At 40.1% G+C, this 20107-nt stretch overlaps 2 protein-coding genes across 11 annotated transcripts in view; one reads left to right on the top strand and one right to left on the bottom strand.

Moving 5' to 3' along the window:
* Window positions 1-20107, top strand: part of RABEP1 (rabaptin, RAB GTPase binding effector protein 1) — an 847425-nt gene that overhangs the window by 142314 nt on the left and 685004 nt on the right. The window lies entirely within an intron of this gene.
* CUX1 (cut like homeobox 1) overlaps window positions 1-20107 on the bottom strand; it is a 283260-nt gene that overhangs the window by 66680 nt on the left and 196473 nt on the right. For 2 of the 10 annotated variants that reach the window (XM_049801965.1, XM_049801964.1), the window contains exons 12-20: window positions 16461-16519; window positions 11496-11544; window positions 10364-10460; window positions 8601-8966; window positions 7531-7596; window positions 6075-6176; window positions 3065-3891; window positions 1456-1621; window positions 732-788 (exon numbers count right to left, since the gene is read on the bottom strand). In XM_049801965.1, coding sequence (XP_049657922.1) covers window positions 732-788; window positions 1456-1621; window positions 3065-3891; window positions 6075-6176; window positions 7531-7596; window positions 8601-8966; window positions 10364-10460; window positions 11496-11544; window positions 16461-16519 — 1789 coding nt within the window. Of the gene's footprint in view, window positions 1-731; window positions 789-1455; window positions 1622-3064; window positions 3892-6074; window positions 6177-7530; window positions 7597-8600; window positions 9273-10363; window positions 10461-11495; window positions 11545-16460; window positions 16520-20107 lie in introns of all 10 variants that reach the window. The other 8 variants (XM_049801960.1, XM_049801958.1, XM_049801963.1 and 5 more) reach the window with 6 other exon arrangements.

Here is a 20107-nt window from a genome sequence, read left to right on the forward strand (position 1 = left end):
TAAGCACAGAGGAGGGCACAAGTATTTTTCTAGAGTACAAACCAGCCCGAGTGGTTTACGTCAGTTAAACATATCATTGGTAAAAAGTCTGTGTGGGTAGAGTTTGGTATCTAACAGCAGGAACACAGCTGTTCTGTTCCAGCCTCCTTCCTATACTGTGGCCATCTTATAAAACCTTTAGCAATTCACTTCTCTTTGACAGTCATCTTTGCTGCATCTGCTTTTTTTGCAAACAGAAAGGGGAGAGAGAAAAAAAGGTCAGCTTGGAATATTTAACAAAGCTTGAAAAAGAAAGACATAATGTGGTCTTTTCCCCACCTTCAGATTAACAAAGCAGATTTTGTGCAAATGAAAGTGGCAAAAAAATATGCCAGTGAGTAAGGCAGCTGGAGTATGTAGATCACATTACAAACGAAAGGCTTGTTTTACAGCCATTGTCACATGTCAAGTTGATAAGCTGAACTATGGTTAAAAAAAAACCCTACAGAGCCAATGATCTCCAAGATCAGACAGAGTCTCTTTACCTAATATATGCAGCTAAATATGTGTACTCCCTACATCTGCCATAGCAACAAGGAGAGAACGAGGAATTAACTGCATTAATAAAAAAATTGAAGGGACTCTTGTATGATACAACAAAACGCGAGAAGCCTCTCGGCATCAAAGCAAAAGAAATGTAACAAAAGCACAGAGAATTATTTCAGAGCAAATCATTGAAACCAGCTGATTACCTGAGCTTGCACATCCCTGCTGTAGGGAATCCTGTAATGATGTCACAGAGTGAAGGACTAGATAAGAGAGGAGAGGAAAATCAGGGAACAATAAAAGGAGATGCCAAACCACAAACTAAACAGTAAGCAGGCTCAACAAATAGCAAAACTGCTGATCTCGGCAAGGGCACGCTGCTCATTTAAGTCAGTGGCATTATAAGGCTACAACCGAGGCCAAACTCTAGTCTGGCCTTTCTGTATCAATAGGTATTAGGATAAGAGAGAGCCACAATAAAAGCGTAATTGCAACACAGCATTCCCCCTTTAAAGCTTAGTTCTTCTAGCTCACCTCCTGAGAAAGCAATCGATATTCTCCTAGGAACAATAAAAATCCCCTATGCAACCCTAGAAAACAGCACACAAGATTTTCCAGCTCTTTGGCCAACATTTTTTGAATTACGTATCATATTCATGCCTAGATAATATCATCCTAATTAGGAACTTGATAACTGCTGCTTATCAATTACGCATAAACGAGTGCTTCGTTCGTAAACATTCCCAGCACATCCGCCTAGGGACCGGCTGGGCTGTGAGGGTGGATGCTGCCACTTCCAGTAATGCCTGGACTAGCACCGGGTGCAAGTCTCACTTATTGCAAATTTAAAAAAAAAGAAAAAAAAAAAGAGAAAAAAAAAAAGAGTTTTCCTCCTCCTCAACTCAAACAACATAGTGGAATTTTAATTACCTTGTCCTTGTTGCTGCCCTTGTGCAGGCAGGACACACTGTCCCAGCTCACCATTCAACCAGAGCTGCATACGAATAAATGGTTCTCGGCCTTTTTGGGTCAATTTACTCCATGGCTTTGGCCTGGAGAGCATGTCACTGACACTTCCTTGGGACAGCCCCAATACCTGAAGTGAAGCAACCAAGAACGGCACGTTAACACATTTGATGTGGAAGGGGGGTAATTTAAGTCACTTTGGTTTCCTTTACTGCTGTACCGCTCAAGTCAGTTTTATATGGACAATTAGTAAAACTGAAAAATGACATCTGTAGGTAATTAATTGTTGGAAACGCTTTTCTCCTGCCGTGGCTTCCTTCTGGAGCATAAGTTTTTTCCTGCAGGAACAGAGCGGCAGCACAAACGGCAGAAGGATGGTGCGAGATTTGCATGCTTTTCATATTTTGTGTCAAATAGTTTCATCAGTTCTAACAGGAAAAACACAGAGTCCAGGCACACACAGGCAGATAAAACAGGAAATGATTGGCATGTATTTTGTTCTCAAACAAAAATAATTGGGACTTTTGAGACTAGGCCTATATTTGGTTGATTTTTTTTTTTTGATATGAATTATAACGATGTGTGTTTTTACCTGTAGCAGTGGCTGCTCCACGTAAGTAAATATTTAAGAATACAGCTGACTGCAGCGAAGGGGGAATTTCAGATGGGCAGAATGCAATTACTTGCCTGGAATTCAGCACAGGTACAGGGGTTAAAAATCCAACTTAATGAAAGCTGCCATGGGATCTTTAATGACCCCAAGAGGTCAGGCTTTTCATTTTACATCTTAGTGAAAAGGTAATAGTGCGATGCCAGCTCCTATTATACTATTGTATTGATTCAATTCTTTATAGGAAGAAGGAACACCCCATGTCCACCATTTCTTATAGCTTGGGAGCTGTTTTCTGGTGGTTGGGGACCCCTCCAAAATCCCATGCGTTCCATGCTTAGGGCCCACAACGTGGGAACTTCAGAAAGCCTTATCATGCATCGCATACCTGTAATCAAACATTACTTAAAAACATCTCAAAGCACACTAAGATACCAAGCACTAGGTGTAAGAAATGACTGTGAATTCTTGACTTCAGACTAAGGAGAGGTAGGGGATTTTCTGTGTGTTTGTTTAAATACCCTTGTGCACATTTCCAAATATTAAAAAAAAGGAAAAATGCTCTTGTGTTCATAATCTTCACTTATAACAAATTTAAGACTCTCCAGTCATGACAATGGTATTACTCAAATATTCCATGAATTCATTACATTAAGCATGAAATATTGAGTCTCAATAACGTTTGCTTCAGCTTTCAACATTTCTAAACTGGGGGGCCCCATTTCTAATTACGAGTGGCTGAAGCCAATCTTTGTATAAAAACCTATGCAGTCCACAAAATACAGGAAAACAAATACTTTCCTTTGTGAGCTTATTTTTTAAATATTTAACATCTGAAGAAAGAACATTTTTCCATAAGACATATGTGGCATTAGCCCTCCGTTAAACTGAGCTCCATACGAACGTAAGGAGCAGAACGCGCATTCACAATACTGGTGTAACAAGAGATAACCAGTTCTTTACCTTTTCCCCAAAGATCCTTTGGCAGATGCCATTCTTTGCTAGCTTTTCTTTGACCTGCCGCGTTAGCTCTATCGTATCCACTTCCTGGTACATATAAATCTCATACTGCTCGGGTGTCAGTGGAGGAACTGAAGGTTTGGATGGCTTTGACAAAGACACGATAGGGGATGAAGGGAGGGGGCTATTTTGTGGCGTCTCACTGCGACTCGCCCCAGTCATGCTCAATTCAGAACTCTGGGAGTACGGAGATTCAGCGTTTGGCCACTCTTTCCAATACTCTGAAGAAGATGGTCCTTGGAGCTGGCTACGATCTGGCCTAGTCTGATTGCTGACCTTTTCTTTTCCACCACTGGCTTCCTCAACTTTTATATCTTCGGGAAGAGCTGCATTTCTTCTCTCGTGCTGCACAGTATTCCACCAATGGTCCTTCCAAGCACCACCACGTCCCAACTCATTTTTAACATGCCTCAACATACCCTGGGCAGAATCACTTATTCCATGAAGCTCTAAAACAGGTGCCTCCTGAGGCTCCTTTTTGAGCCCAGAGAGGTTCTGCAATGCAGAGATACTGGAATCAGTGACAGATGAATGTTTCTTCAGGGATATGGCCAAAGGAGAATAGCTGGAAACCGAAGACATTGCAGGTGTAGATACTAGTTTGGGGGACAGGATAGAAATGTCAGCTTGAGACAAAGGTGGTGTTTTTAAGGCAGGTTCAAGGGCAGCCTGCTGTGCCTCCATTTCGCGTCGGGCTTGTTGCAGAATGGATCGAATAGCATCATCAGAATTGCCACTGCTAGATGCAGAAGGCGGCTGAGCCGGCTCAGCTATGAAAAACAACCAAAAGACTAAATGCAACACAGGAATATGCTTTATATTCAACACGTGCTACTGTAAATACTTCCCTGTCAGAAAAAGGGCTGCAATACATTTCTGGATGGGAGGGAGGAATTTTCACTAAGCAAAGATTTGCACTTTTCAAAATAAGGTAAGATTTCCAAAGTTCTTCACTGGAAAATTTTTATACTTGCCAAAGTGCTGGACATTTGCACACACAGACTCAACTGCAGAAGTCTAGTACTACTTGCATGTTCTCCACCATTGTAAAAATTTTCAAATAAATGCCTTTGAAAATCAAGCCTTCACCTCTTCCTCCCCCACCCCAAGTGGTCAATAACATTTTATAGTTCTATTTACAAAGTTATTTAACCTTTCACTTCTATCTCCACAAATGAATCGTAACGCACACTCGAAACTGAACACAGCTGCATTCACCTGGACATACTATTAATACCCTCTTACAATATAAATATAGTGAGTCCTTTTATCTCCAAAAATATAACACACAAATTACAACAAAGCAAGAACTTTAGTAAGAGACTTCATTATTTCATTTGACAAGCTAAAGAATGCTCCTGCTTCCTGTTTTCTTGTTCCATGGTCCCAACCACTGAAATAAACAGCTCTATAAAAATCAGGCTGATGCCTGGCCATCACTCTCTGCCTTATCCGAAGCCCTAGAATGGAGCCATGGGCACTTGCAGAAGAGATAACACCTAAACGCAATATTTCAGTGGTGAACCAGGACTCATGCGGCTGTGCTGCAGCAGTCAGGGATGAGCAGAGACTGGAATGTGGGTGTAGAATTATCTCTGCAGAGCCAGGAGGTTTTTGCAATGGCATCTGTTTCCATTTAAGTTAGTCTCCACTGAAGTCCACAGTGCTTGAAAACCAGTTCCTCTGAAAGCTACTCTACAAAGAATGGGGAAAGTGAAGCACTAGATAGTAATAGGGAACCCGTACACTGCAAGAAGTGGCCTCAAAGTGAAATAAGATTCGAAACATGCTGCGTATTATTCTAGTAATATTATGCCTCATCTGAATACATTTCTGAATTTGCCTCTCTACATTCCTTCCTGTCACACACTATAAAATACATGAAAAGCCAAGAAATGGGAAAAAAAGGCAGTGGGACCATCTCTTCTGTTTTATCTACTGGTTTCATAGGGAGTTTTGAGGCTGAATTAATGTTTGAAAGGAAGTCTGAGAGTCTCAGATGAAACATGCTACTGAACAACATGCTTGTGGTTTCCTACACACAGCCCACATTTTTCTCTATGTAATCATTACTTGTATAAACCCATATTATTGAAATCATACATTAACTATTCTTTTCTATTTTGCCATGAGATTAGTTTAGTTTTCATTTAAAAGACAACTATCCCAAACTGTAAATCGGTATTTACTTTAAAAAATGAAACAGAAGTAATGCACAGTACTCTACACTTCAGCATAAGCCCTTTAGCAGTACTGGAAAGTTGGGAGGGCTATGAACCAGACAGAAATGTTAACTACATGACAGCATACAATAAGAAATTAAACTTATCTCTGGCTAAGATGTTAAACTACTGATGTTTTTGGGAGAGGAAATGCTTTTTGGATTTGCCAGTTCATTCACTGAATACATTCGGTAACCAAAAATAAAGTCATATAAAAGTTAGAACTGAGTTTGCCTATATTATAATTTCAGTACATGATGTCCACAGTACGATGGTACTATGTGACTGGTAATTGCTGGCTAGATCATGACCTTCACCCTGACAAATCCATTCTGTTCCCTCTCCCATGCAGTTGTGTCCCTGGGGCCTGAGTTAGATAGAAGAGAAAGCACAAGCCATTCCCTCTCCAAGGAGCAAACTGGTAGGAGAAAGGATTTTGGAGGTTTGTCCTGCAGAGTGACTGCCTGCAGGTCTGGAGTGTTGCAAAGAAGGCAGAGTTCTGCATATGGGGCAGAGCAGAGATACTGCCAAGCTGTGACACATGTAACCTTAACTTGGGATGTCTTATAGACAGAAACAACTCCACTAAATAAAAATAATAATAATTAAAAAAAGCTCTTCAAACCTAGATTCAAGGCTTTAAGAATATAATTAACTGACCAGAAAGCTCATGGTAATTGTTTTAATTAAATTCTGAAATAAAAGGAGCTAGAGAGAAAATTAGACCGTACCTGTTTTCTGTACTTGCAGCTCCCTTTTGGCTTGTTCGAGAATGGATTTGATGGCTTCATCAGAGCCAGTCTCCGTGGTTCGGATTCTTGTGGTTATATTACCTGAAGAGGAAAACAAAACTAATGACACCGGGAAAACTTTTATTTGTTTGGTTGTTTTTTTAACACAGACAGCATATACTGATACACCGCCAGCATGACCTGATGAAAGTTTACATAAGACCTTTACTAACATTTACAACACCAAGTACTTAACATAATAAAAGACAAATATCCTCATTGTGCAAAAGCCTGCCCGCTAGCTGCACTAGAATGATGAGAACACTGACACCATCAGAGGAAGAACTAGGTGGTCATATATTCCTTTTCCAGGATAACATATATAGGTCTATTTTTTCCCTTTTCTTTTTTTTGGAAGGGGAGAGGAAACAGAAGGGAAAAGAACCAGAGGTGAATGGAAGAAAGCTAAAAACATAAGATCAGGAAACCTTAAAAATTGCATCAGCTGCTAGGCAAAGTAGGATGAGTATACATTCAGCCCAAAACAGAATTAAAAAGTAACTAGATAAAAATAATTTTTAACTTTCTAGAGGTTAATACATTAAGAGAAACAGTCATTTAAACGCAGATACCATTTGAAGCACTCTCCAGCTAAGAGCTATTACTTGCTATTACTTGGTGGTTTGATTTTGTTTTGGTTTATTTAACCACTAAGGGGAAGAAAAGGAGGGAAAACTATGACTGCAAATGTTATTGCACTTAACTGCATTTTTCATTATGAGATTATAATTTGTAAGTGAGCAAGATAATTTCTGACTGGAGTAAAAATATCTACAGAGTTTCACAGGGTACCTGTTTTTGTTTTTTCTTCTTGCCTTGCTAAAAGAAAAATTCTGCAACTAATGTATAACAAAGAAAAACGTTCATACTTCCTGTTCTGTGATAATTTATTGGATCTGATGTTCACTTATGTTGCTGTCTTTTTCATACACCATACTGAAGTATCATACTAATTTAACAGCATATTAAAGTGTCTTTGTCAACATAAGCCCCATGAGAAGAAAGAAGTAAATCTAGAGCAGAAGCAGTGTGCGATCGATGTTGTAATTGTGCAACCTTCTGCCTCCAAAATCACAAAAATAACAAAGAGAGCATTTCAATAGATCTGATGATTTTATAAAGTCACTTCTATCACTTATTTCTTTTTATCTGCGTACACAGCGAGGTTGCGAGTGGAAAAAGTATCCAAACAGGGTTACGTTAGTACAGCGGCAGCAGCAGAATTAGAAAAAGCAAAGTGTTCTTCTAACCCATGGTTTGTTTTATACTTACTGTCTGTTTTTCTATCAGATTCCAGGCCAGAATCAAACTGCACAGTTTTAAGGAAACACACAGCTAAAGCACACTCCACTTCCTAGGTATTGACTGCAAAGAAAAACACCTGCCTGTGACGTACCTTCAGACCCATTTCTTCGTTTCGGTACTTCCTGAAATAGTCTGTTCAGGTTCTGGCCTGGATTCTCTGTTGAAAAACAAGTTTGGTAAGAACAAAACAATCAGGGGATGGTTGCTCTGACATCATGGGCTGTGTGACATGAGAAGCTAGCAACCTGTCTCTGAATGCGAGGGTTCGAGCTGTCCTCGCCTCCTCAAGCCTTTGTCTGAGCACTGGAGGAGCTGGCTACTTTGGAAGAAGCAAGGCTGGCTGATTTGTTAATAAAGATTACAGCTACGTTCGGAAAGGAGATTAGACAGATATAAATAAATGTCTAGAGATACCAAAAATGAAGAGGTTAAAGATGGGCAGATAATCCCCTCAAGTACAATCATCAAAAGGAAGAACAGATTATAAATCTAACAGTGTGCACTTTCAATTAAACAAAATCTAGGAAAACCCTGCCTGTCCTTTCCAATATTTCTTGACTGTAAACAACTTACTTTTCAGTTTCTCTAAATATAAATCTCAGTCTTTGCTTAAGATGAATCACAATGAAATGCATGTTATTTCTTAAAACCACTGCCTTAAATATGCAAAGCTGCTTTAAATTAGGATTGTTTTTTAATTACTCATCTCATGCATCACCTATGATATTTTGTCAAAACACTCTGAAAAAAAAAAAAAAAAAAAAATCACTCAAGACACAACAAGAGTCTGGTCTCAATAAACAACCCCAAACAAAAATTTTCAAGTATTTCTGAGGGCTGATACCCTTAGTAGCTGCTGACCCTTTCACTCAGTATTTAGCTCTGACACGGAGCTATTGGGAAGTGAGGGATGTAAGTGTCCCTGCTGCTTGCTCCTGCTGACAAACACAAGTCAGCGGCTAAAAAAAGCATAAGCAAAGATACTAACCTGCTCGAGTGCTGAAAAGCAGAGTTAAAAAGCTGTGCTTTCTGTACCTGACATCTGATTCGGGTGAAAACGGCAGCAACGCACGAACGGCCCCCGTACAGGGACGCATCTGATTTTTAACATCTGTAACTAACAGGAAAACAGGGCAAGACCCTTGGCCGGCGAGCACTTACCTCTTTGTCTACCCTGGATGCTGCGAAGAGCCAAGATGTTCTGCTCGTCCGAGAGGAACTGCTTCATCTTATGAAATGGCTCCTTGCCTCTCACAGTCAGTTTATTCCATGGCTTTGGCCGGGCTAGTATCTCACTCACAGACCCTTGCGACAGTCCCAACACATAGTGTCCAAATATCCGCTGTCCAATATTGTGCTTGATCAATTGCTCTTTCACCTGACGTGCAATTTCAGCTGTGTCTATCTCCTCGCCTTCAGAGATGCTCCCAGCACTTTCTGACTGGCTGGGAGACGGGGCCATGCCATTTACATCCGGACTTTGTTGTAATGGACTTTGGGAAGATATGGAGTTTGTGCTGTAAGGACCTGTTGAAAAAATCATGCTTGTGCTTCCTGCTTCCTGCATTGCCTTGGAGTAGAAGGACTGCATTAGCTGTCGCTGGAGGAGAGAGTTTAGTGCAAATTTTCCTGTGGAGGCCAGGGGTAAGCTGGGGCTCGCCAGGGATGAGCTGAAAAAGTCTTGACTTAAACCCGTTGGTGAGAACTGGTGTGTACCATTAGTATTGGAAGCCTGCTCCCCCGCGTTGCGGAGCAACTGAGAAGGAGGGGAGGCCGGCAAGGTTGCAGGACGCTGACTCTCAGGCTGGTCTTTCCCTTTTCTCCTGGCTGACCCTACAAGGAAGGTCAAACATAATGCATTATGGGGGATCAAAGAGGGAAAAACCAAGATAAAAAAATGCAAAGTTTGCCCCGCAAAGGGAAAAAGTGCAGATTTACAAGGGCCAATGAAGTGGCGGTGGGATTTTTGTTTTCGTTTTGGTTTTGGTTTGTTTTCGTTTGTTTTTTTTCCATAATTGAAATTTTAATAAGCCAAACAAGGCCCCCAAAACAAACAACATGCATTTCATGTTTGCACCTTTCTTGTATGTTGCAGCCTGGAGAATCCCCCTTACAAACATTAAAACTAGAACAATTACATGAAGTGCAGTTATACATTTAAAATAAATGCAGTTACAGACAGCAAGTCTCTTTGTTGTCTCTCATTCAAGACATTACTCATTGGACCTGACTGAACCCAAATGCAGCAAACATTTACATTTTGGAACAAACCAATTTGAATAAAGGAATCACCATTAGGTGGATGCACCAAGATCACTCAGTTAAAAGTCATAAAACGCTTCAGAATTCAGTAATCCCAGGGCCAGTGGCAACTTTTAACTTTCTTCCAGCTGCAAAAACCATAAGCATTCAAGTATCTGGAAATTCCATGACTTGCCATTTAAAAAATGTGCACACAAGATGTAAAAAGCCCACATTAGGAAAGCTAAACGCCAAACACACTTCACTAAAAAGAAAGTATTTTGTTTTTCCAAGCTGACCTGCTGGTAGTATATCTAAATGTATCAGACAGGAAGATTATTGTGTTCTACATGCAAACATTTTGCATAACATTGTGTGTGGGGGAAGAGACTTCTGGTGCCACGGATGATTTTGTTCTCAAAACGGAAGACAGCCTCAAACGCTACCACTTGGTACATCTTGTAATGCCTCTCTTTCCTAACCTTTAAAGACTCTCTGAGGTCTCCAAGTTTTATTTTATTATCCAGCCTATAAAACTGCAGAAATCAAATGTTACTTAGTGTTCTTGTTGCCTCTTAATCTTTCTGCCATGCATTAGCTCAGACATTCATCTCTCACTCAGCCCTCCCTCCCTTTACAAGACAGCAAACAAACCAGAATAGCCGAAAATCGTGTCAACCTACCACTCAGGTCACTATTTGTGATACGCAGCGTGGCGTTCTCAGACTGCAAGGAGCGGTTCTTCTCCAGCAGCAGCACCTCCAGCGGTTTAGATGCATCCTAAAGAAAATCAAAGTGGGAGGTTTGTTTCTAAAAGCATTTAGAGTCTCACTCAGGCACTGAAAAAGAATTTCAGAACTAAAAAAGAAATGCTCATCTCTGCTATGAACGCAGCTAGGGAATTCACCATGCATATATTTGCAGGAATCACTCAGTGCTCCTACGTGAGCCATAGAAGAGATTCACTGTTTAGTTTTCATTGTAAATCATTCATCAATTCTGCATTATTTTGAAATGTGTAATGGAACATTTTCTTAATCCTATTTATTTTAAAATGGTACTGGCATGCTTTCAATATAAAAGCTGTAGACTTCTTTTAATCTGATTAAAATAGGAGTTAAGATTATATTATTTCTTCTAGGTCAACTGACACAAGTTAAGCATTTGCTTGAAATGCTGTGTTTCAGCATAAACAGTTTGTTAAAAAATAAATCAGTCACAGAAACCTGCCATTTACCTTCCACTAAATAGCTAACCCTTGATCATTAAAAAACGTATTGAAAATTAATGCCAGTATCTTGATATTCAGTTCAGATTTCAGAAGCAGGAATTCAATTCATAACCTTTAAACTGAAAAAAGATTAATTTGCTGGAATAGCAGAGCTCTCTCCTGTTTTCTCAGTACTCAAAGGTTTGTTTTCTTTTGTGAACATTATTTTCAAGGCTAACAAAGACTGAAAAATGCTAAAATCCTTGCTCAGCGTACTGTCAGTACAAGAAACATGCAAATCTCAGTGTAGCTGTACATCAGCTCTAGTATCTTTAAATGACTCAACTTCACAACATTATGGTTATCCACTCCAGCACAGCTGAAACGTCATTCTTTGCCCTTGACCACTTAAGAGAAATTAACAGGCAAAAAATGTTCAGTTCAGCTTTTTAAATAAGAAAACATCAGGAAAACAGTGATCAACCCATATGTCTCAACAGGAACAGGAAATTGTCCATGCCAACACCAACGAATTGCAAGACAAAAATTTTTGTTAATTAGCTGAACTGCTGAAGTAAGTAAGAAAACGAAAGTAGGTTCAGTACCTGCGCACCAGAGCTTTCAGATGGTGCAAACTCCATGGATTTCAATATACTGTGGAAGGCAGAAAAAAAAATTATTTTCTATTTCTTCTTTTCATAACAACCCCACTAATGAGCATTAACATTATCATTTCCTACTCTCCAGCAACACTACAAGTGATAACAACTTTCCTTGCAGTAACACAGTCTCATAATGAATATAGAATAACTATTCAAACTAGTTATTGGATAAGAAAATTTTCTCGAGCGTCATCTAAATCATTCCATATGCAATCCCACCAGGCCAGTTTAAAGCGTAAATTTAAAGGTTAATAAGGATATAACATTTTAAGCTGTCAGAAGCGATATAAATTTATCTGTGAAGCTTGAAGGGAATGAGAAAGTTGTAGCACAGCAACAAAGCAGGGGAATCACCACCACAGTTACAGTACTTTATATAATATACAGCAGCTCACATAGCAAGGAAAATATGCACAAATAATCTTCCCGACCAAGACACTACAGGCTAAAAGGCAGTTTTTCATTTTAATAACCTCCTAGTTCTATGGCAAAGGGAAGACAAAATGGCACAATATTTCTTAAGAAATTTGAAAGATCCAAATATTTATAAGTACATTAAGAGAAGAATCTGATAGTCTCATTGTCAATATTTTATATAAATACTGAGCAGTCAAAGGATGTCTCCCTTCAAAGTCTTTCAGTTAGAGTTGTATTGTCTGGCAAATGAGAATCTTACAGAATACAAACTTATTACTGTGCTTTGTCTTCTAAATTTTTTTAAATAGGCCTGCTGCAGGCAGGACGTTAACTTCCTCAGACTGAAGCAATAAATGATTCCAGCTTCTCATTGTACAAAGACGACATTCATTTGTTGAAGAAAAATACATGAACAGATACAGATAGCGTTTATACAGCATTTTTCATGTATAAAGCACCAGGAACTTTGTGAGGCAGGGAGAATATGTTTAATCATGAATTAAATGTGGAAACTGAGTCAAAAAAGGCAGAAGGCCAGTATTAAGATATAGGAACTAGTTCTGGATGCCACTAGGACTCAGCCCAGCACCCAGCATCCATTAACTGCCTCAGACCATGTGGTGTCCAGCTCCTCTATAAACCTCTGTGCATTAATCCAGAATTAGATGTCCATTAAGTGATACTCTGGAAATCAGTGGTTTCAGTGAGCCATTCAAGATCACTCAAAGTCATAGCAAATCCAAGGGGAAAAAAAGTCATTTTGAGACAGAAACCTCACGCATTTTGCATCTACGCATATTCACTGCATAGAGCATTAATTCTGACAGGCACTCCTACAATCTAATAACTAATAAAATTGCAAAATTCTGGCCGTCAGTATCATCATATGACATCACTGGATGACACCTCTTGCTGGCAGAAATCGCTGCAAGGTAGAGCCGTTGTCCAATACACAAACACATAAAGTAATGCTGTTAAGACTGCTTTACGTGGGCACAACGGCTCACCCACATGCAAAAGTGTTCCTCTTCTACTATTAAAGGAGTTGTGCCAGTCAAGGAGAGAGGCTGTGCATTAACGGCTCGAGTTCTTAGAGGTCCTGACATTGTACTGACATTGCAGGTATGTTTACTCAGGTTGCTAATCACTGCTGGAAGCAAGTGTTTCTTAGGACACCTCTTCAGAGGCACAGCCCTGTCTACCAGGATTCCAAGGTGCTGGGGGAGATAAATATACAGTCTCATGTCGGGGAAACCCCAGTCACTGGTAGGTAACTGTTTTCATCCTCCCATGGATTCTGCAGGGTATGGCTTCTGAAAGGACAACAGGTAGTAATGTATGTCCTCATGATGCCCAAATAAGGAGACCCATCTGAATTTAAAAAACCAATTTGTAATAGCAAATTATCATATGGCAAACTTCCCGTGGCAAGTCACAGGTGTTTCTCCGATTTCAATTCAGATCAGCAGTACGCTTGCAGTGCAGGTCTCCCAATAGTCCCCACTTACCATACTTCAGTTTCCCATGCAGAGCAGTCCTGCAGCATACCAACCGCATTCCTTCTGGATGAGACTAAACCAAAAGAAGCTGCATGCTCTCGAAGGAGAGGGTGTGATGTGCTCTGACCACTACCTTGCTGCCTACAGAACCAGACTGAAACCAGCTGGAAGTGCAAAGTAAGCCTGAACGGATTTAGTGTGTGTATCGGGTTCTCGGCACCAAAAGTCTGGCTTTAAAGCCCTGATCCTGTTGTGCCCTCCACTTGCACAGGTTGCTCTACCAATGCATTTTGGTACCGAGCACCTCTCGCCAGCTGGGACCTTCAGAAAGGATCCTGAACCTTGCAGCAGCTGCATTTTTCAGTGAGCTTGGAGAAGGCATGCGTATTCAAACCTTGGCTGGAAACTTACTGACCTCTGCCTACTTCGAGTGGATTCTTTGCTACCTGAAACAGCCTTCTGGCAATTTCACAGCTAATTTCCTATACGCTTAGAACCCAAAATATACTAAAAACCAGGTTGATGGTATCTGGAATTGCCCTTGGAGGAATATTCACTACAGCAGGTTCATTTTTTCAAAAAATGTACAAGTTAAACATGTCAAAAATGACTCTCCAAATGTGTCACAAAAGAGACATTTTCCTCAGGAATGTGAGGAAGCAAAATGTTTCCCCTTTGGATTCCAGGAATATCTTTGCTCATGAGATCTCAACTCAATCTGCTGCTCAAGATCAGTTATCTGCTTTTAAAAGGAATGATCTTGTGACTTGAATCTGCACATCTAAGACGACTTGAAAGATCTTACTCTAAAGCAAGGTGTGCATTGGGACAGCTCGACTTTCTGTTCGTATGATCCCAACTGAAAGGCAGGACAGTTAGCACAGTCGTATTACTCGAGAGGGAACTGAAAGGACACACAGAGCTCTCAGATCTCAAAAATAGGTTTAAAAGCCATTTGGCACAAAAGCCAATGCAGAAAGCAAAGAATCCTCCCATCCCAGATCTTGACGTGGACCCAGTTAAGTTCCTCCAAGGTTAGAAGTTGGCTGATATCGAGATCCCTCAGCCTAGAACACCTCTAACATTCTTGGGAGGATTAAGGAAAATAACTGAGAAGTTTATTCTCTTTTTTCCTTACTGACAAGGTAATTTTTTTCTTGGTGCATTATGCACGTTACAAGCAGCTCATTTTTGTCACTGTTTCAGGGCACAAAGGCAGGCATACTAGGATTCAGTATAAGGGATACCAGATTTACAGCAATAGACTTTTCATAGTTTCACTTCAGATCAGACTGTCATTCTCAGGTGATGCACATCTTTTGGACCAGATGGGAGCAGAGAGGGTGGCATGACTGAGCTGCTGTGATGATGCAGCATTGCAACCATCTTCAGTGCTCTCACAGAGGGTCTTAATGCCTCCCACCATCCAGCAGGATGGTGTATGGACCCCAGGCCAACTTACAAGCTAGCTCGTTGTCCCTCCAAACTCAGCCTGCCCAGATAAAAATTGTTACCCACAAGTTAGACAATATAAAAGCTGTAACAGCCAGGAGAACAGAGTTAATTTACTGGCACCCAACAAGGGCCACTTCCAGGAGATTCTCCCATCTATTTCACTGCAGGCTCATCTCGAAATAACAGGAACAGGCGGAAGCACTGTATGAACACTCCTGTGTCATGGCTTCTCCTGGACCTCTTATCTGCCTTCCAACCCCTGCCCTCATGTAAGTCAGCGTTGTAAAAAAGAAAAAAAAAAAAAAAAAAGGCATTACCACCAGCAATACAGGGATCTAAATAAGTTTCTTATCTAAAGTGAAGTCATTAAACCAGGTAGGATTTAAAACTCATTTGCTGTTTCGGCACATCCACATTTAGTAACTCATGTAGCAAATTGGAAGGTTGTGGCTTAATTCCCACTCACTACTTTACATATGAAGGCATAAACTGGCTGAAATCTGAAGCTGAGTTTCCTTAACTCAGGAGAGAACATGGACTTATTTACCTGTATCACTAAAATGATGACACTTTTTTGAGACCAGTTAATATTCAGGTATAATGACCACAGAAATGGTCAACTCATTTCATCTGACTGAAACTATATACCTACATCAGGGTGTGCTGCAGCTGGCAGTGAACCAGAACCACAGCCAGCGTGGCTTGAATATAACAGCACCAGGGGCTGGGCAGTCATTGGGCTTGCAAAACCAAACCTGCTTTCCATATTCTCCAGGGACGTGTAAACAAAAGCACATGACTACCAGCCTCATCTGAAATACCTCATTAAACAAGGTAACATTTTTTCAGTCTTCTTAAAATAGACACAAAAATGCCAGAATAATGAAAGAAGAGATGGAGTTTCTTGCAGTTATTTAAACCTTGACACTAAACATACTTCCAGTCAAAAAACTTCTCTTCTGAACCTGACAGCTTATCTTGTTATAGTTTAAAATGAGGCTCTTTTAAGTCTCTTAAAAACACACCTTGAAATAGGAAGAGGCTGTTTGTGGCTTTCATTTAAAACCACAATATATTAGCAAAAATATACAGTGAAACAAATACAGCATTAAAATGGTAAGTGCTGAACACTGGCTGGCAAAGGCATAGAAAAGGTATTATGGCCAAAGGCCCTGCATTAAATTCTTGGTCCACATTACATTCAGCTGTTGGCTGGGATTTTTTAAAGAGTGTTCCACCTAAAATACCACAGATTTTCAAACTTTTTACCCTTGGTGAACGATAGTTTTAGCACCTTTTCTTCATGGACACTTGTATTATTTACTGTTGCGATACTCTGCTGCAACAAAAAGGACTACTCTCAGTTACAGCAGTTGCACTGGTTCTGGATGCAATTTTTGCCAATACTCCCGATTTTCCTGCCTTTGTGGTTTTGCTGAATTCTTTATTGCACCAAGAACACAGATTTGTGGCTTCATTTAACCAGCATTGTTAACCTAGAGTTTGTGAAAAAATTATGTAAGCATTTAATACTTACTTTAATTCTTTCTTAACCTCTTCATAATCAGCCTGTCCTTTCAGTTTTTCTTCCAGTTGCTTTAAAAGAAAGAACATGGATTTAATTATTTAGATTTTTTCTTCAGGCTTTCAAAATCATCTTTAAATTATTCCATATATGCAGCAGTGCACAAGCGAGGGTTAATGACTCATACCCAATTTACATATATTAGAAAACAAACTATAACCAATTCAACGTAAACACAATTATACCTCACTCCTCCTTTGTTTACAGAGTGCCAAGCATTACAGAATTCAGTAGGTCCCAGTTCGGCTGTTTGCAATGTCACTGTCATGTGTTCAATAAAGAGATCGGGGAAGACGGTATTAAAAATGCGGCAGCTGAAATTTTTACGAAACTGATAAATTGAGTAAACAAGCAGGATGCTTTGGCACATACTGTATTCTTAATACCACAGTTCTTGATAGCCTTATCTACAGGGAAAAGACTAAAGAAGCTGTTGTTGACTGGAATGCCTTAGGCTTCTAAGACTTCTACAACGCCTCATGCCCAAACAAAACAGCTGTACCAAGTCGTTTCACAAGCATTACGTATTGCAATAACTAATATGATTACACACCGGAGATGAAACATTGAGACCACCTCAGCAGGTCTTTTTGCTCAGGTCTACCTGACCTGGAGCAGTCTCAATGGCTTCTCTTTGGTGTGAAAATGCCACAAACATTGAAACAGACCTCCTAACACAATCCGTAACGCAATGCCACACATTTGGACCTTACCCAAGAGCCCCTGCTCCCAACACCAGTGCTCATCACTGCGGGAAAAATGCTTCAGGAGGCCGATGCTGCTAACATCGCTTGCAGAAGCCACATTAATTTCTCACTAATAATTTCTTTGCTTAGTGCAGGCACACCTGATCTAAGCAAAGAAAGAACAGAACTTACTGGCCTGCAACTTCCACGGGTAAGTTCAGGCTAGCTCTGCTTCACTTAGTTTTTGGTGTTAAAATTGGCACAGAATCCCAAAGGTCACAGGAAACAGAAATAACACAAGGGTGTACCACCCTCAAAGACAGAGCATCTACTTTGAAAAGGAAAGAAATATATGACATGAAAAACAGGGCTTTATGTCCAGGAGAGGCTGCCTTCAGTGGAGAAGTGAATTCAAGAAGATCCTACACTCACTCCTGGGCTGCTCATTGAATGCAGGAGGAAGGCAGGGAAGGGCTGCTGTGAACTTGGATAATTTTAGCAAACCTGTTTAAAATGCAGCCTCACAAAGCTCTGCACCAGCATGGTTATGGGTGCACAAGCAGCAGGGCTGGGACAGACAAACAATTAGAAGTGGGAACCTCAACCTCATGCTGTCTTCCCAAAGCAAGCCAGTGTGTAGGTATCACCCATCTCAAAGCCACCCAGCTATGTAATACAGCACTCACAGATTAGTGACTCCACCATCTGAGCCACCTTAATAATTTAAATGAGGCTTCTTCAGATGACAATAGCAGCATGATGGGGCTTCCTTGGATTTCCAGATGTTTTGCCATCTTCTAAAGGACCTCCTATCATGTCTTTTCCAGCTTATGCATTGCTGACGTTTCTGCCTTGCCATTAGTACACACATTAAAAAGCAGTGACAAAGTGGACATCCATGTTACCAATATACAGCCCTCTTAAATTCCTGTTCCTGTTTTTTTGATACCATAATCCCCAATCCTTAGTCACTGCTAACAAGAGGCATCTCCTGGCAGTAATACATGGGCCCAGCTCTGGCAGCTGTTCAACAAGCAACTCTTAACGGATCACCACCACCGCTTGCTGCAGGAAAGCAGAAACTGTTGTTAAGTATGGAATTTGCACTCTACGGGACGTTGATGAAACGAGCAGCTTTTTAAAAGGTCTTGTGTCCTAGCATCCTTAGCCATCAGTAACTTGTGCAGTCATTTGGATTGTGTTAAAAAGAAAAAAAACAAACATGTCTACTTCAGCTAAAACAGTTTTTTTCACCTGGAATAAATACAGGGCAAGTTTTAGTCATTTCTTCTGACATGTCCTGCCTTACCAAATTCCAGTTACTAACTGGAATTATAGGGAGTACTGACTGCTTTATATAGCAGACACAGCGCTGAAGGTGTTTTAGCCCTACTACAAAACCGTATACTGACACAACCAGGAAAATCCTCGTTGATGTGACCAGGAAAATCCTACAAATATTAAAGATGTTTGAGGTTTTGATAACCTCCAACATGTGTTGAAATCTCATTATGCAAATGTACTACATAATCCAAGGGCCCAAGGTGTCACTTCAGTTCTCTAAGTTTTAAGGAGGGATACCCACAACATGCCACAAGTTTAAGCAGCTTGTTGAGCGACAGCTCAACACTGAGCAAAAGAGTTACTAGACTTTTTAACGCACCAGATCAGACTCAGTAAGACTGAAGAGGGATCTTTAAATGAAAGCAGTAAGCCAGAGAGCCGTTGGTACTGGGGAGGAGACTCGGCATCATGACTGACAGCTTCAAAACTCGACGCAGGCAATGGGAGGACCCTGCTGAACACCACACAAACCTTTCAGCTTTCCTTGGCCATGTCACTCTGCTGGCTGCTTCTAACTGCTTTTTGCTGCTCTACAGCTTAAAGCAAAGATACACTACAATTCACCTCTTCCTTAACTCTGACTCACAACATTTTTGGGTCTAGAGCAGATTAGTTTTTACAGTGGGGATAGCTGGCTATTTACACTAGTCCTCAGTATAAGAAGTACTGGAATAAATTTAAACTAAACAATATCCTGGATTAATATCTTAGTTACTTATGCAAAGATACACTAAGAAAAAAAAAAGCCTTTTGTAGAAATATATATAAAATACAGAAAAGCTAATGATTCCCATTTTAATGCAATCTATATTAAATGTAGTTCTGTATAGGGATATGCTATACCCTGAAAGTACTTCTGGAAATTTTAGGTACAAAACACAGTTAGAAAAAAAGAAGGAAAAAACCCGATGTTGACAGAATGAACCTGTTTTGGACTCTCAGGTACTTGTATGCTGTTATAGCAGTATGGCAACCAGCAATATTTTACTTTGAATTGTATAAAAAATACATACATCCATCATTCCTAAGTACCTAAAACAGAGATTGATGCCATGGAAAATCTGCACCTAAGTGTATACTTTACTAAACAATATAAACTAACAACTGAGAATGTAATGCCTGTATATAAGCAGACCATTTAGGCACCTGGCATCTTCCCAGTCAATGACTGTTTTAAAATGTATTAGTATGGTAATTGTCTCAAAGAACCCTGTAAAATGCACAGAACATGGTATAACAAAGGTTCAAGCTGTGAGACAATCTGGAGGAACTAATATCTTGCACTAAATATCAACCTGGTTAATTCAGACAAAATATATTCTAATGTTCTCCAACACACAAAAATGCAGAGAGCCAGAGGACAGAAGGAATGGACTGGTGGCATTTCTGCACAGTAAATTTGCAAATATTCCATGTTAAAGAATTGTATTGCATTTGTTGTATGAATGAATGCATGTTAAAGCATGCACAGATTGGGTCCCCTCTTATGTTATTTAAAAAAAATAATCATTACTATATTATTAACTAAAGTGTCTTAGGTAAATAGCATGGGCTGTATTAAGGGGCTTA

This window comes from Accipiter gentilis, chromosome 6, assembly GCF_929443795.1.
Source record: "Accipiter gentilis chromosome 6, bAccGen1.1, whole genome shotgun sequence".
NCBI classification, from domain to species: domain Eukaryota; kingdom Metazoa; phylum Chordata; class Aves; order Accipitriformes; family Accipitridae; genus Astur; species Astur gentilis.